Here is a 15,850-nt window from a genome sequence, read left to right as displayed (position 1 = left end):
AAAAGAGACCCCATCCCAACGACATTCTCCTCTTTTCCTTCAGCCCCGGTAAAACGGCCTAATCCTGACTTTCTTTCTCAACCTCCTCACCGTCACACCTAGCTCATCCTCTTGGCCCATCATTTCCTCCTCTTCGTCGAAAAGCCTCCTATCACTCTTACACCCCTCCTTTCCGTCCGGCATCTCCCCCCGCTGAAAATACCTCCTCACCCACCCAGCAGTACACCTACTCCCCGCCGCAAGACTAGTATGCCCATACCCCTCCTCTTGAACCAGCACCCTCGACCCGGGGAAAGCCCGCGAGTTATTCCTCGCCGAGACCAAAGGCGTAACATTATCAGCATCGTTATTGACAAACAGTATCGGAAACGCCGTTTTGACACCCTGCGACCAGCTAAAGTCCGGGGAGAGCTCCCACTTTGGCCGGACCGTCCTCCCGATGCAGGAAAGCCGGAATTCAGACTGGACCGCGCCGGCGGAGTAGGAGATGTTTTGGAGGATGAGGGCGTACGCCGCGAATTCGGAAGGGGTTAGAGGGTGGTGGGAGGCGTCGGAGCACATTATTGCTGGGAAGGCGTCTGGTGTTCCTTCGCTTGGGGAGGGGAGCGGGGTGGATGGGGGGAGGGACTCGGAAAGGCATAACGGGGTGGGGGGAGGTGTTGTTGGCTGGGGAGGTGTAGGCGAGGTAGGGGAGGCCGTTGCGAGACTCGAGGGCGGAGAGGACGGGGGCGATGAGGGGGAAGCGGAGGTGGGGTTGGTAGAGGGCTGTGGAGAGGAGGTGGAGGATTCTGGAGTAGGTTATTATCTCTGGGGGTTGTTGGGAAAAGCTGAGGTTGGAAGGCGGGGGGGTGACCAGGATGGGGGATTCGCGGAGGGAGGTGAGGAGGGAGAAGAGCCGGGATTTTGTTTGGGAGGGGGTGGGGGAGTAAAAGGGGCAGCGGAGGGGGCCGACGCGGTGGCAGTGGGTGAAGAAGGCTTCCATTACTGCGTCGGTGTCGTGGAGAAAGTTGATGTAGCCTCCTTGGTACCATTCGACATAGTCAACGTTGCCTTTTGAACAAGGTCAGTATTGGGCTGGTGATAGGAGAGTGTGAGGGAGGCATACCGTCGTTGACCATTCTTTCTATTCTGTGAGGCCACAGGGCGGCAAAGGTACCGCCGAGAACGGTTCCGTAACTAAACCCCCAGTACTTGAGCTTCTCCTCCCCCATCTGTTCCAGTATCTCGAGCATGTCCCTGGCATGATACACGGTGCTGCTATGCCTGAGGATCCCATCCTCCCCTGCCAAGTCAGGATTGTTCTCACAAACTTGACTGAAAGCCTGCGCGCGAGCATACGCATCATACACCACCCCCGGATGAGCATCCACCGTCCCGAGCACACTGTTCTGCAGATCCCACACCCCTCTATCCTGCTGCTGACTCCAGCATTCGATCCTGGGGACAGAGTTCCCTACCCCTCTAGGATCGAACGAAACAAGATCGTACTGTTCCTTGCCCAGTATAGCTTGCAGCTCTCTGCCATGATCCAGCATTGACCAAATGCCCGATCCCCCCGGCCCCCCAGGGTTGAAGAACACCGGCCCTCGATAATCCGTCTTATTCTTTGACGCGGACGTTGCTACTGCGCGAAGTCTGATGATAGCAAGCACAACTCTGGCCGAGTCCGACGGAGACTGCCAGTCCATCGGCACATCCAGACGCGCACAGTCATGGTCGGGAGAGTAACACTGATGCCAAGTCAGCGTTGGACTTGGTGTGATATCAGCCCAGCGGAAAGTAGGCGGCGGTTCAGTAGGCTTTCCATCGCTGCCGTTGGTGTTGCTCTTCCAAAACGGCCACAAGAAATCATTAAACGACCCATGTAGTTGTAGCAACACAACAAGCCCCAGTACCAAGCCCGCCATGCAGGCACCCGTCAGGAAGCCGCGCAGGTGTTGATGCCGTGGGAGTAGTGTTCGCGATACCGATAAGGCCCAGTGGGTGCTCCAAGGGTAGCCCCTGAAAGCCCCTGAAGCTTTAACGCCCATCGTCATCGTCGTGTAAGAGCAGACCCTGATCGTTCCATTCCTTCTAGCGATTCAGAGATAGGGAAGATGGGAAATCAGAGGTGGGCAAGGCCCTCCTCATGCTCCCCAAAAGATAAGTGACTGACTGCCCCTCCTCTGCTGCATGCTGCAGGAATCCCCAGAGGGTCAGTCAGAACCCTGTGGGAGCAGCCTGCAGGGCTGCATGACGACCCGCAGATCGTGTTCCACAAGGAAGGAAGCTGGGGAGTTTGGGGAAATGCTTGGCAGCGGGATCTTCTCCAAGGAACAAGACAATTGACCTTATCTTGAGCAACGCATCACCCCGCTGACAACAACATGCGGTGAAGCTGAGACAGTGATGTGCAAAGGACCACGTCAAGAAACAAAAAGAAACACGACAAGATAGCAGAACATGTGCGATCCAGAGTGAAGACTAGAATTGGGAGATTCCAAAAAATATAGCAATCATGAGGCTACTTCGTGGCGCTGATGCGAAAAACAACCCATAACTCTGTGAAGGCATCAAGATTTACCGCCGGCTTTTTCCCTCTCTCCCAGGTATAAAACGCACGATAGGGGTACTATAGAATGGCCACCTCAAAACACCTTTCCCCATGACGAAAACAAACCACCCATCCAACACCAATAATTCATGAGCTCCAGAACGCCTTGGCACAAGCCATTACACTACAGGTCATGCAACCAGCGGGTTACCTAACTATTGGTCGTATTGTCCTGAGTGGCTGTCGGTGGCACCACCTCGCTGGCCTCTGGCACGCTCTCGGTTTGTTTGTCGGCGGCAACAGCTGGCTCTGGCGACTTGGATGTGCGTGATGGCTGAGCTGCCACCTCCGTGGTCTTCTTTGGCGATACCACAGCTGTAGACTGGCTGTCGTCCTGCTTGGCAGGCGCAGGCTCTTCGACATCTTCGGTCTTGATCACTGTTTCGGCCGCCTTGCTTTCTGTAACCTCTCCCATATCTACGTCACCGTCGCCGTCAACCGCTGCTGTCGGAGCCTCAGGTGCTGTCTCAGTAGCAGCAGGCTCCTTGACTTGTGCCTCTGCTTCCGCTTCCGCTGCGATTTCGGCGAGGGCCTCGTCGATCATAGTATCATCGTTTTCGGTAATCTCAACTGGCTGCTCAGCGGGTGTGGCGACTCCACTGTCGACCTCCATGGTGTCGTCTTCCTTGGTATCGCGGAAGTTGGTCTCTTGTCGGGTCCTCCCATTGAGCTTAAAGACTCCGTTGGCAGCTGCCATATCTTCATCGTCCGAGTCTTCGTACTCATCTTGGCGCTCGACACGCTTCTCCCACTGCCGCTGGGTCATGCGGACGTCCTTGTTCTCATCTTCGTCCAGGTCATCCATCTCGTCGTCTTGGTCATCAGAGACACCCATTGACTGGCGCGGTACATCCTGCATCTGGACGGAAGGGACAGGGGCTGTGCGTTTTAGATTCTCGATGACCTGAATCTTGATCTTCTCCAGGTATTCGTAGCTGTTTGCGTTTTCCATATTGGAATTTCGCACATCCAGCTCGTAATCCGGACCGTAGTACTATACCGGGTTAGGGAGCTGGCAAAGTAAAGAGCACTTCAGCACGTGTACTTACCTCGTAATATTCATTAAATGGCAGTACTCGATCCATCTCAACGCCGACCAAGCGGCCGGTCTCGTAAGCCCATGTGCGGGCGACGTTGCGCATGGTGTACCCACCGCCTCCGAGAACCAGAGTTGGCAAGTTGAAGCCGCGAACAAAGTTGACGCAGTTCGCATGCCCGCGCATACTGAGGTTGAAGCAGCCGAGACGATCACCAGAGAGAGAGTCTCCGCCGCACTGAAGGACCACAGCCTCAGGTTGGTAATATTGCATCACGTTCGTAATCACGGGCTCAAAGATGGTTTCATACGCGACGTCGTCGATGCCGTCACGAAGAGGGAAATTAACGGCGTAATGCTTGCCGGTGCCAATGCCAATGTCCCTAAGCTCGCCAGTACCAGGAAAGTATTCTCCGTACTTGTGGAATGAAACCGTCATGACACGGTCAGTGGTGTAGAAGGCCTCCTCGACACCGTCACCATGGTGAACGTCGATGTCGATGTACAGAACACGCTTTTTGAACCGGAGCAGCTCGAGGATCGCAAGCACGATATCTGCAAACCAAGGTTAGGTTCTGTCATTGGCGAGGCTCGACAGCTGCATGGACTCACCATTGACATAGCAGAAGCCGCTAGCCTCGCTTTTTTTCGCGTGATGCAGGCCACCCGCCCAGTTGATTGCGATGTCGCACTTTTCTCTGTTCAACCTTGCCGCGCCTTCCATGGAACCACCAGCGCTGATGCCACAAAACTCAAAGAGTCCATCGAATACTGGACAATCGTCCCCGACATTGTATTTGCCTTGTTCTCTCATAAAGGAGTCCATGTTGTCAGGAGTAACTTTTTGCAGAAACTCGATATACTCGTCTGTGTGGAATTGTGTCATCTCGCTCGTGACAGCTGGTTTCGCACGCTGTGGCTGTCAGCATCTTTTCGAGAGAAGCAGGAGCAACTTGGGACTTCCGGTTTGTCGCTCAAATGAGGGAGAAACTTACGTAAATCTCGAGAAACTTGTAGACGTTGTAGTTCATCACCAAAGAGTGCGCCAAACGTATCCGGTGCGGTTTCATGGGGTGGCCTGTAACGTAGGCATAGTTGCCAATGTCGGAGTCGTAGAAGTAAGCAACCCTTTTCTTGTCATTCTTGACCACCTCAAAGAGGGGCCTGGTCCTCTCGACACCCGCTGGGTCGGTCGAGTTGGAATTCGACATTGTTGCAAAGCAAATGGATGAGAATGTGTGTTGCGGGGGGGAATCCTTCGTTTCGCAAAGCTCGTCAAGTTCGTGATGCTCGTGTTCTCGTGGAGAAGGCAAAAACCGGATCGGGCTCAGCAGCGGTGGGCAGAAAGGAATGGGTTCGAAGCCGGGATCTGGGTCGCGGCTCGAGTCCCAGTCAAGTTTCGCGCGGCCAGGGTGCGAGGGCCAGTTGAGAAGATTGATGCGAGTATCGTCTTCGTATTTGATGTAGGTTCTTTCGCTGCCGTGGCTCAACAAAAAGGTAGGAGAATCAAAGTCAGCACCGCCGTTTTGTGTGTGGGGGAAAAGTTGATGTTCTGCAGAAAGGCCATGAGCTGCCGCGACCAGCGAGGAAGGCAATTCACCAATTCCACGCCGCCGCCATGGCTCCCGCAGATTCGACAAGGCTGAGGTTAGTGGATCCATCTTGGCGGCGCTGTGGCTGGGGTGCAAGGGTGCGAATGTTTAGCTCAGATTACCTCAGCTCTTTTGTGAGCCGTGGTTGGATAAGGTAAGGTCTGGAAGTGGCATGCAATTCCGCAGGCGAAGTAAATGTTAGTGCGGCCAGCGTAATTTCTACCAAAAGACCCCTGTCGCGCTAACATTAATAACCGTGGCAGAGGTATATGCAAGGCTGAAATAGCACAAGCGACAGGGGTCGTGTGGGGCATGTGATACGACGGGTGAATGATCTTATCGATAAACAGTAGCAAACCCCGGCTCATAGTGGTCAGTGCATTAGGTAAGCTAGTGCAGGCTGCCAGAGCTTTCGTCAACCACAGCGCGCCTTGGTGGGCAAGCTGTAGGCGGCTGGTGGACATCAGCTCTCTCCCAACTACATCACCAACTTTCCAGCCATTCCGACCACGACCTCTACCAACTATTCTGCTGTTTCGCTACGGGTTGCACCAACCTGTCCTTCCATTTCTCACACTTCAAATAGTAATTCCCATACATCAAAGCAGCTGAAATGGATCGATTGAGAACCATGTTCGCTGGCCCTGGCATGGGCATGGGAGCTGCTCCTGGGACAGTAGGTCCTCCACCAACCGCAGAGCTACCCACTGCAGCATACCTGGCTGGCCACACATGTGTAAACACCGAGATGTTAATATCAAGTGCTTAGGATAATACCAATCTCATCGATAACTCTGAGACCGTTTACATCTCGTCCCTCGCCCTCCTCAAAATGCTTCGCCACGGCCGCGCCGGCGTCCCTATGGAAGTCATGGGTCTAATGCTGGGCGAATTTGTCGACGATTTCACAGTTCGTGTCGTCGATGTGTTTGCGATGCCTCAGAGCGGTACTGGTGTTAGTGTGGAGGCTGTCGACCCGGTGTTCCAGACCAAGATGATGGACATGCTTCGGCAAACAGGAAGGTAGGGACAATCACTGGTGCTGATGCAAGCGGCGGACCAAGACTAACAGTCCACCCCCAAACAGGCCCGAGTCGGTTGTCGGCTGGTACCATTCGCATCCCGGTTTCGGGTGCTGGCTCTCGTCTGTCGATATCAATACCCAGCAGAGTTTTGAGCAGCTGACCCCGCGTGCTGTTGCCGTGGTCGTCGATCCTATCCAGTCGGTCAAGGGCAAGGTCGTCATCGACGCCTTCCGTTTGATCAACCCACAGTCCCTTATCATGGGACAGGAACCCCGGCAAAGCACTTCCAATTTGGGCCATTTGAACAAGCCCTCTATTCAAGCGCTTATCCACGGCCTTAACCGCCACTACTACTCGATCGGCATCAACTACAGAAAGACGGCCCTCGAGGAGAATATGTTGATGAACCTACACAAGCAAGAGTGGACAGAGGCGCTTCAGATGGAGGACTTCCATTGCGAGGGTCAACGAACAAAGGATCGTCTCGAGCGCCTAGTCAGTCTTGCAGAGGGATACGAGAAGAGGGTCAAGGAGGAGACAGAGCTCACCAAGGAGCAGCTTAAGACGCGCTATGTCGGCAAGCTGGACCCCAAGAAGCATTTGGAAGATGTCGGACAACAGCTGATCGAGGACAACATCGTGGCGGTGTCAAGGCAGATGATCGACAAGGAGGCGACGATGCCAAAGAAGGACACTCCAGGTGCCAATGGCAAAGCGAATGGGGACGAAATGGATGTGGAGGATGAACTTTGAACATTGACGACTAATTCTACATACCCCTTCGGCGGGCAGTTTTTCGGGGCGTTCGCTGTATGATTAGGCGTTAGGCGGGCAAGGGCAACTCATCAAGCTAGATAGGTAGCAGCGTAAAAAGAGATTCATTTGGTCCTCCGGGTACATTGACGCGACGAAACCAGCAATAGCCACCGGTGTGTTTTTTTCTTTGTTCCTCTGGACGGTGAGTTTTCGAGTGGTGCCTCGACGGTCGGAGCTTTGTGTGCAGGCTATCCAGAACAAGCCAGACCGGTGAACAATGGACTTGTCTTGAGAAGCTGCTGGCAGAATATGTGCGTTGTGAGTAATTTTCCTCTTATATGTGCAGATTATTAGAGGTATTTGAACAAATGGGTACCAGACATGGGAAGTACGCTGGCATACTTCTTTCAACCTTCAAGATGGCGCCTTTCCGGACTTTTCTCACAAAGATAATGTGCCATCTTCTCTGCTTTGCTGGGAACTGTGACATTAGTGACGATCGCAACTACACGCCGTCGGAACTAGAAGCAGTTGTTAGAGATTTTGCGGGCAAGGAGAGGTCCCAGGCGGAGCCAGATCCAGAGCCATCAAACTCGGGTTCTCGTATCAAGCGGAACCGTGCTAGAGTGTCGAAGAAGACATGGGGACCAAATGTCACTGATGCTGGTCGTCAGAACAGAAAGTCACTCCCCACCACGCCTTGGGGCACGACAGCGACAGCGACTGCCTCAGAGTCTCAACAGCAGGTGAGAAACCACCCTCCAGCACCAACAAGACGACCCCCCCCCCCCTAGACTTTCCCAATCGGTCATGTCCATCCCCACCCTGAAGAAAACACTGGACATGCTACATCATATCCTCTCTCACACGCGGTACATGGTTACCGGGACGGCCGCGATGACGATATGGGGTTACGTCCCCCCCCACGTAAGCTACCTACCCCGACATGTCTCCATCTTTTGCACGGACGACGACGTGCCGGTTATCAAGTCGTGGGCGGCGGCCAGTCCGCATTGTGTCTTGATCCCTTCTTGTCCTGGCATGATCGGGGTAGGAATAGAGGGGAAGATTAGGGCGGTAAAGATCAGGACTGTGACTCGGGAGATGTTTGAGAGGCTGGGACGGGTGAACCCGCTTGGGGTGAATAGAGTGGAACAGTTCAGAGGTTGGAGGGAAGGGATACTGAGGACAGGGGTGTGGGTTGTTAGTTTGAGGGGGTTGTTGGAGGATTTGTGTGCGGGGTGGGGGGGGTGTTTTCGCAAAGGAAATAAAACGCTGGAGGAGGAGGAGAGGTTGAGGCGGTGCGGGCTGGGGATTCTGTGGATTTTGCGACGGATGAGGGAGGATGGAGGGTTGGGGGAGGAGTGGGATTTGAGGGGGGGGATAGTTGCAAGGGAGGAGTTTTGGGTGCCGTTTACGGGGGTTTGGTGGGAGGGTGTCGGGTTGATGTTGGCGTTGGGGTTGTTAAGGGAGGTGGCTTCTGATGAGCGGGAGTTGAGGCAGACAAAGGTCTGGACGGGGAACAGGTGGTTGTATGTTACCTCTGTTGTGCCCGAGCAAGAAGGTAAGGGCAAGGGTAAAGAGCACCACGTGAGTCTAACTACCGTGACCTCTTCGGGTGATTCGGAGGACTCTGAGCAGGTTGAACTGCCCGCGGTGAAGCTTGACACTGATCTTGCACGATATCACCCTGATTCTTTCCGAGTTAGGGCTGGGTTGAGGGATGGGAGCGTGAGTATGAGGGAGTATGCTGCTCTTGTTGCTGCACAAGTAGGGCATGAGCATGGACCTCAACGAAATGACCCCACGCCAACATGTGAGCGTAGTCTTCCTCGATGATATCTTGCCGATAGGCTTCAAATGATAGTTCATAAACCAGCCATAAAGGATAAGTAGGTAGGAGGCTGACTTGCCTTTTACTTTGAAGCTCGGTTCACCAAAGATAATGATAACACCTCTAGCAAACTTTCAACACAAAACTGTGATATTGCGACCTAATCAGCTACAATTACAATCTCCAAAAAATTGTACTGTTCAAGCGTATTACCGACTGCCCCATCATGATTCTATACTCCCTTATCGTTCCCAAAACTTCACCAAAAGGAACAAAGCCTCCTCCTCCTCGCTCTTGCTTTGTGCACGGGACCGCGTTGGCCGCTGGCTTGGGCATCTGGATTGATCCTGGCAGTGGAGCCGTAGCGAGCGGGAGGGATGTGGTTGAGAGAGTCGAGGTTGTGAACGTCGTGTCTTCGATGGGGAATATGGAAGTGATTCCGGCCTTTTTGGTTGAGGTGGTGGCTACTGGCGGTGTAGTTTCCTCCGGGGGTGGTGGGGGTTGAAGGGGCTGTGTTGGTGACTGCTAGTGTAGAGGTGTCGGGTTCGCAGACTTCGCCAGTAGATGAGACTGTGACCGTATTTGTTGGCGTTATGGATGGTACTCCGATAGTGGTGGTTCCAGTCCCTAGCGTCACCGTAGAAGAGAGGAAGTGAGTGATACTGACAGACAAACCCAGAGTAAAAGTCGGAAATACCGTTGAAGAGACGATAAAAGGGGTAGCTGATGAGGCAAACACCGCGGGACCATTCTTCAACCTATAAATATTGTCAAAACCATAGCCTCAGTGATCAATTCCATGATACATACAACTTCGGCCAAAGGTACCAGGAAGTTCCTCATGCCATTAAATTCAGTGTCATTACCACAATGCTCAGTTTCTAGTCGTTGCTCAGCATCATGATATGGCGCAGGTAGGTTTGCCATCTCATTCGTAAACTGCGCCGGACAGCCCCCGATGATGGTGTATATAGTCTTGAACCTTGTCTTCTCGCTCAACTGTCCATTGTCGGGAGTATCGTACGTGATGCTGAACTGGCATGAGCCGCCTCCGTGTTGAGCGCCGCCAGTAAAATTGACGTGGATGACATTTCCAGCCTCCATGACAGTGAGTCCATTGTGATGGAAATTATTAGTTGAACGAGGGTGCTTGTAGGTGACGCCATCGAGCGGGTTGACTTGAAGGAGTGGGGTGCCCTCGTGGAGGCCGTATGATCCGGGAGTGTTCATCACCACATGTGCTTGTATACCAGATACGAGGCACATGGCAGCCAAGCTAATGGTCAAAGTGACCGTCGACATGGTGTATGTTGATCTAGCAAAATCGAGAATCAATGATTAATATGTGATGGGCGCCAAGCCAAAAGGAAATATGATATGTTGACTCGTGTTGAAAATCTTGAAAGAATACGAATTTATATCTTGGAAATGAGCGAAGTAATCGGTGGAAGAAAACACATCAAAAACACCATTTGCCAGACACCCTCGTGCCACAAAGTCAGAGGCGAGTTCTGGAACCAGCAACTTTAGCAAATCAATCAGAACAGTAGCATTGATAGTAAAATTCTTGCCTTGGATGCAGAACATAAACCTCAAACGACCAGTCCCGAGACGTGATGACATCAATCCTCAGGGAAGGTGCGTGGCCCTGCTGCATGTCATTGAAGGAAAGAGCGTTTCGGTTGCATATCAGGCTTGTACGGTGTTACTCTCTAATCGATTTGACTGATCTGATTCTTCTCTTGGTTTCAAAAACCGGCATGTGTTGACTTTTCAAACGAGCATCTTGAAAATCTAGGTCATCCAACAAAACCTCCTTAAAATCCCAGACCCAGTGCCATGGCCGAGTCCATCAGTTTCAACGTTGGCTTGCGCATCTCGTGGTTGAAATAGTTGCCACTGGCACATGTACATGTGGCAAAGGGGTATAAACCCGTGGCCTCCAGTCGGTCGGAGAGCTGGTGGAGGTTGTAGATGAAGACAAGCACCCGCCGCTGCTGCTGAACGTGTAGTTGCTGTTGCAGGTGCTGTCGCCGTTATCCATCTTTGATTGTTGGCGGTCGACTTCCTTTGTGAATCTATATAAGCCGGATTGTTAGCTTCTCTTTGTACAGGCGAGCACAGATAGTGGCGTACCGTAGAAAGAATGACAGGTGGGTTATGCTTTTGAGTCGTAGATATGAACCCAGTAGCAGGGTAGACTTATATCACAGCAGCTGAAACTACTCGATTCTTCATCCACCTAGTTATGCCCAATGTCGATCACTGGGTGCCGTACAAAAGTGAAGCGGCCAAGAGGCGAGGCACTCTACCTACTACAGGGTGTGTAGTAACGCAAGGCACACCGCGCGACCAGGGCAGGCCAGATACCGACCCCAAACCACCGCTAGCTGTTCACCGAACCTGTACTTGTAATTCGGGGGCGGAAGTGAGTGGAGCTGTAACCTCGACTGCAAGTCGCAGAAACAATAGGAAGTAAGGTGATATCGTAAGAATGACAGAAACGAAGAAGAAGAGCGAAGACGATAAACGAATGAGTCGTATGTACGACGGAGAAGGAGCTGCAGTTGCAAGCTTCAATCAATTCCCGCCTGAGCTTTCGGTGTGAGGTCGGTTTTCGTTGACTCGTGTGGTCATTGTCTGGGCGTCACCGGGGCAAACAGGCAATGGGAAACACGCGATTTGTTGATGCATTTATACAATTCCTCTGAACTCGCTACATTGCAAACAAAGTCTTCCCCACCAAGACACACGCCCAGTAGCTGAGCCATTCTCCTAGCTACAACCTGCCACCTGCTTGAAATAAACAAGGCAATTCGGACCGAACCACTCAGAGACCCCAGACCTGCACCAACCTTCTCGCAAGGTTGTCAAGTGTCATTTCAATGCAGAAACGACTGATAGACATGCAGAACCACAGACATGATGTTTTGCATCTCCTCGCTCTAGCCTGCCGGAGCAGGCCCTGTCAAAAGTCATGTCATGGGGCTCGTATGGAGCCAGCTTGTCAACTTCATACACTGCCTGCGTCTGCTGTGCGCACGCGGTCTGTTGCACTCGTTACACTAGATGGCGCTTGTGACACCTCTGTGGCTCGCAACGAACTGCTGGCCACCCCTCCGGTTCTAGCCTTCGCCCTTGTCAGAGACATGCAGCAAGGCGCTGCCTCAGGATCCGACAGTCTGGTTTCGAGAAGAACCGCTCGCAAGACAAGGTCATATTACAAACGCTGAACGCCGGCTCGGGCGCTAAGGCCTCCCAAGGAAATCCGCATGAAGACGTAGTTGACGGGGGTGATGCATTAGTTGCATATAATCGTTATTATCAATGGTATCACAATCCAGCTATGTCGCACCAAGAAGCTCCAATGCCCTCCGCAGCTCTTTCACCGCTGTCGGCACATCCTCAAAGTTCAGCGCAGATATAGCCCATTTGGCATGCTTTTGAGCCCCAACCATGGCAGCTTCGTCCACGAGGCCACTTTGAGCAGGTGCGTACGCGGCGGGCGCAGGTGGATGTGTGGTATAAGCTGTTGGTGTCATGTTCATGTAATAAGGATTTGTAGGAGGGCTGACGGGCGGGGAAGCCACTGCAGCTGTCGACGGGTTGTTCATAGCAAAGGTTGGAGGCGCTGATGGTGGGGCGTAGGGCTGTTGTTGAGCCGCAGGAGATGGCGTCCACCCGGTGGTAGGAGGTGGTTGAGTCGGGGGTTGTGACCATGATACGGGAGGAGGCGTGTCCAATGGACTAGGCTGCGACTGCGTCCAAGTCGGTACGGTAACTGGTGATGGCAGATCAGGGGCTCCTTGGTAGTTGGCTGGATTATGCGACGGTGGAGAGATTGGTGACGGAATAGAAGGCGATCTGGGCACAGGATCATTGAGCTGTGTTGGCACTCCTGGTAACTTGAGCTCATCCCCCCACGCTGATGGTGGTCCGGCAGAAACAGGGCTCTGCGGTAACGATACGCCGGCAGCATCTCTACGCAGATCCACGTCGGGAACATCCTCCACTGTCACTGATCTTGGCCCGGCGTCGTATGGCGTGTCCGTCAGACCCTGAACTTCCGGATCATTGTGGTCCAAGGGTGGGGGAGCGGGCTGTTCGAGTTCCTCCAGCTTTGGGTTGGACTCATTTGGGTCCTTGCCTTCCTTGATCGCCTTGACAATCCGCGCGGCGTTCCACTTGGCATATTTGATCTTTTGCTGTGTCTCTGCATCCGGAGTCCCCCAGATATTAACAAGGTGAAAGAAGGTAGCAGCTGCGTCAAACGTCGTCGCTGTTTGTTGGGTAACTTTGTTGGCCTTGACCACTCTCTCGGCACGGTCGAGGGTCTCTTGGGCGAATTGTTCGACATAGGCTTGGCTGGCGGCATCGTCCATGATAGCTTCCTCGTGGGCATATTTCTGCTTAGTCTGTCATGAAACATCAACGTTAGCGCAGGGTTTATAGATTGCTGGCAGGACGTTGGCACGCACCTCTTCCAGCTTGTCCATCAAGGTGGTTGTATAGTTGAGAGTCTCTTCATCGGCAAGATGCAGTTGTTTCGCCAGAATTTGTCTGACCACCCAGTATTCACACCAGTACGCGATGATGGGCTTCACATTTTGGAGCTGCACAGCTTTGGCGGCGCATTTCCAGAGGTTGATATCGGCCTGTTTGATGGCCGCGGGAATGGCGTCCATCGTGGGTAGGTAGGCAGGTAGGCACTATCGCAAACGTGAGGCAGAGAAGTTGTTGACTGAGAGGTTGGCAATGAGAAAATATCTAGCAATATCCCTAATCCTGTTTGTCGCTCCCAGATCTGTCTGCCTGGTTGGAAGTCGTCAGCTCCAGCGCCAGTTGCTCCTCGATGTTGGAGCACCTGGCTGCCAAGTCTACCCCACATTCCGCTGTCCAGGCCGAGGGGCACATGGGCAGGGAGCTAAAGCCACGAGATGGTCCATGCTCTTGCTTCTGGTCGATTCTCCATCAATCGTAGGTGGCACCGGCGTCACAGCATTGGAAATGTGTTCTTTTGCTAAACATGGAAAGATGCCAGCTTTTATTTAGGCAGTGAGCTCACCTTCGTCCTGTGTATCATCTGATCATATATGCCCAGTGAAGACATCCCAGGGAGCAAGGCTGGTGAACTAGTTCTCTTTTCTTCCTTGCCGCCCAGTGTCTTCTCTTGCTTCTCCTTTGTGTCCACTTGATAACAAACTCCACACCTTCTATATCTATACTACGTCTATTAGCCCATCCATCTTCCACTCTCGCTATCCACACGAGCAGAGCACCCGCAACGAGCAAGCCGCCGTGGTAGAGCAGGCATCATGCATCACCCCACACTCTGTGCCGTGGCAGTTGCCCTGCTGTCTGCGCTTCCAGGAGCTCAGGCTGGTCTCTACTCCAAGAAGTCTCCTGTCTTGCAGGTGGATGCGAAGAGCTATGACAGACTGATTGCTAAGAGCAACCATACCTCTGTAAGTGATATTGAACCTTGTAGCTTGGCAGACAAACACTTGGAGCTTTCTCCAGCTAACCTCCTCCGCTCAAGATTGTCGAATTCTATGCCCCATGGTGCGGCCACTGCAAGAACCTTCAGCCAGCCTACGAAAAGGCTGCCAAGAACCTGGCTGGGATCGCCAAGGTAGCCGCGGTGGACTGCGATGATGATGCCAACAAGCAATTCTGCGGTCAGATGGGCGTGCAGGGCTTCCCAACGCTCAAGATTGTCAGGCCAAAGAAGGGAGGTGGCAAGCCGATGGTGCAAGACTACAATGGCCAAAGAACAGCAAGCGGTATTGTCGAGGCTGTGGTGCAAGCCATGAACAACCACGTTGTCAAGGTTGAGGACAAGACCCTGGATAAGTTCTTGGATGACGAGAAGGACGCCCCAAAGGCTCTTCTCTTTACTGACAAGGGGACTACATCCTCCTTGCTCAAGAGCATTGCCATTGACTTCCTCGACGTGATCACAGTCGGACAGGTGCGGAATACTCAGGCCAAGGCCGTGGAGAAGTTCGGCATCACCAAGTATCCCACCCTTATCCTTCTGCCGGGCGGAGATGCCCCGGCGGTAACCTACGACGGAGAGCTCAAGAAGGAGGCTTTGGTCACATTCCTCTCGCAAGCCGGAGCGCCCAACCCTGACCCAGCGCCTGCTAAGCCCAAGGCTGCAAAGAAGGAAAAGAAAGCTGAGAAGAAGACTGAGAAGAAGACTGAGAAGAAGACCGAGAAGAAGGCCGAGAAGAAGGCCGATTCATCCGAGTCGTCATCCACAGCCGAATCCGAGTCCGAGGTTCCAACACAAGAAGCCCCCGTCATCATCGAGAAGGCCTTGCCCATTCCCACCATCAACTCCCAGGAGAAGCTGATCAAAGAGTGCCTGACCGAAAAGTCTCACACCTGCGTCCTTGCCTTTGTCTCCAACAGCGAAAGCGACTCGGCCAAGAAGGCACTCGACAGCCTGGCCCAACTCTCCTTCAAATACGCCCAAGGCAAGCGCAACCTCTTCCCCTTCTACGAGGTACCCACCAGCATCAACGGCGCCGCCCCTCTCCTCAAGGCCCTCGATCTCACCAACGAGGTGGAGATCATCGCCATTAACGCTCGCAGGGGCTGGTGGCGCCACTTTGAGGGTGCCGACTTTGCGCACACCACGGTGGAGAGCTGGATCGACGCCATTCGTATGGGTGAGGGTTCCAAGAAGAAGCTTCCCGAGGGCATTGTAGCCATCTCGGTGGAGCAGCCCACACCGGCTACTCCGGAGCCCGAGGCGGACCCGACTGCTGCGGACACCCCCGACGCGACTGAGGCCGCCACCAGCGAGGAACCCACTCCTCTCACTCCCGAAGAGAACGCCACTCGAGTTCCACCCGAGTCCTCCGCGACCGAGGCCACGGATCCCGAACCAGAGTGCCAGACTGGTGCTGCCGAGCAGTGCGGGGCCAGGCCTGCCGCAGAGCATGACGAGCTTTGATATTTTCGAGGAAAACTAAAAGTTTGTTGTATTCTATCTCTCTTTTGTCC

At 53.4% G+C, this 15,850-nt stretch overlaps 8 protein-coding genes across 8 annotated transcripts; 3 read left to right on the top strand and 5 right to left on the bottom strand.

Moving 5' to 3' along the window:
• Nucleotides 1-39: 39 nt before the first annotated feature.
• QC763_105340 (uncharacterized protein) lies at nt 40-2,036 on the bottom strand (the record flags this gene model as incomplete). The annotated part of the gene is given in 3 exon segments (XM_062907103.1): nt 40-627; nt 644-1,050; nt 1,106-2,036. The coding sequence occupies 3 exon segments, from the start codon at nt 2,034-2,036 to the stop codon at nt 40-42; spliced, it is 1,926 nt and encodes a 641-aa protein (XP_062770018.1).
• Nucleotides 2,037-2,744: 708 nt separating this feature from the next.
• Nucleotides 2,745-5,779, bottom strand: RPD3 (histone deacetylase; the record flags this gene model as incomplete). The annotated part of the gene is made up of 4 exons (XM_062907102.1): nt 4,625-5,779; nt 4,242-4,542; nt 3,643-4,184; nt 2,745-3,587 (listed from the first exon to the last, which is right to left on the bottom strand). Exons 1-4 carry the CDS (start codon nt 5,288-5,290, stop codon nt 2,745-2,747), a joined length of 2,352 nt encoding a protein of 783 aa, XP_062770017.1. The 5' UTR covers nt 5,291-5,779.
• Nucleotides 5,647-6,999, top strand: RPN11 (multicatalytic endopeptidase; the record flags this gene model as incomplete). Its single annotated transcript, XM_062907101.1, has 3 exons — nt 5,647-5,897; nt 5,991-6,244; nt 6,309-6,999. The coding sequence occupies exons 1-3, from the start codon at nt 5,835-5,837 to the stop codon at nt 6,997-6,999; spliced, it is 1,008 nt and encodes a 335-aa protein (XP_062770016.1). The 5' UTR covers nt 5,647-5,834.
• Nucleotides 7,000-7,311: 312 nt separating this feature from the next.
• On the top strand, nt 7,312-8,841 carry QC763_105315 (uncharacterized protein; the record flags this gene model as incomplete). Its single annotated transcript, XM_062907100.1, is given in 3 exon segments — nt 7,312-7,320; nt 7,677-7,748; nt 7,768-8,841. The coding sequence occupies 3 exon segments, from the start codon at nt 7,312-7,314 to the stop codon at nt 8,839-8,841; spliced, it is 1,155 nt and encodes a 384-aa protein (XP_062770015.1).
• QC763_105310 (uncharacterized protein) lies at nt 8,713-10,138 on the bottom strand (the record flags this gene model as incomplete). The annotated part of the gene is made up of 3 exons (XM_062907099.1): nt 8,713-9,463; nt 9,534-9,594; nt 9,665-10,138. 3 exons carry the CDS (start codon nt 10,136-10,138, stop codon nt 9,096-9,098), a joined length of 903 nt encoding a protein of 300 aa, XP_062770014.1. The 3' UTR covers nt 8,713-9,095.
• A 556-nt stretch (nt 10,139-10,694) lies between these two features.
• Nucleotides 10,695-10,880, bottom strand: QC763_105306 (uncharacterized protein; the record flags this gene model as incomplete). The annotated part of the gene is made up of 1 exon (XM_062907098.1): nt 10,695-10,880. The coding sequence occupies one exon, from the start codon at nt 10,878-10,880 to the stop codon at nt 10,695-10,697; it is 186 nt and encodes a 61-aa protein (XP_062770013.1).
• A 1,300-nt stretch (nt 10,881-12,180) lies between these two features.
• QC763_105300 (uncharacterized protein) lies at nt 12,181-14,741 on the bottom strand (the record flags this gene model as incomplete). The annotated part of the gene is made up of 2 exons (XM_062907097.1): nt 13,315-14,741; nt 12,181-13,251 (listed from the first exon to the last, which is right to left on the bottom strand). Exons 1-2 carry the CDS (start codon nt 13,519-13,521, stop codon nt 12,181-12,183), a joined length of 1,278 nt encoding a protein of 425 aa, XP_062770012.1. The 5' UTR covers nt 13,522-14,741.
• Nucleotides 14,152-15,800, top strand: QC763_105290 (uncharacterized protein; the record flags this gene model as incomplete). Its single annotated transcript, XM_062907096.1, has 2 exons — nt 14,152-14,301; nt 14,376-15,800. The coding sequence occupies 2 exons, from the start codon at nt 14,152-14,154 to the stop codon at nt 15,798-15,800; spliced, it is 1,575 nt and encodes a 524-aa protein (XP_062770011.1).
• Nucleotides 15,801-15,850: the final 50 nt, after the last annotated feature.

Source organism: Podospora pseudopauciseta, chromosome 1 (genome assembly GCF_035222475.1).
Source record: "Podospora pseudopauciseta strain CBS 411.78 chromosome 1, whole genome shotgun sequence".
NCBI lineage: Eukaryota > Fungi > Ascomycota > Sordariomycetes > Sordariales > Podosporaceae > Podospora > Podospora pseudopauciseta.
The sequence above is the reverse complement of the archived record's forward strand: the minus strand, read 5'-3'. Positions and strand labels throughout refer to the sequence as shown.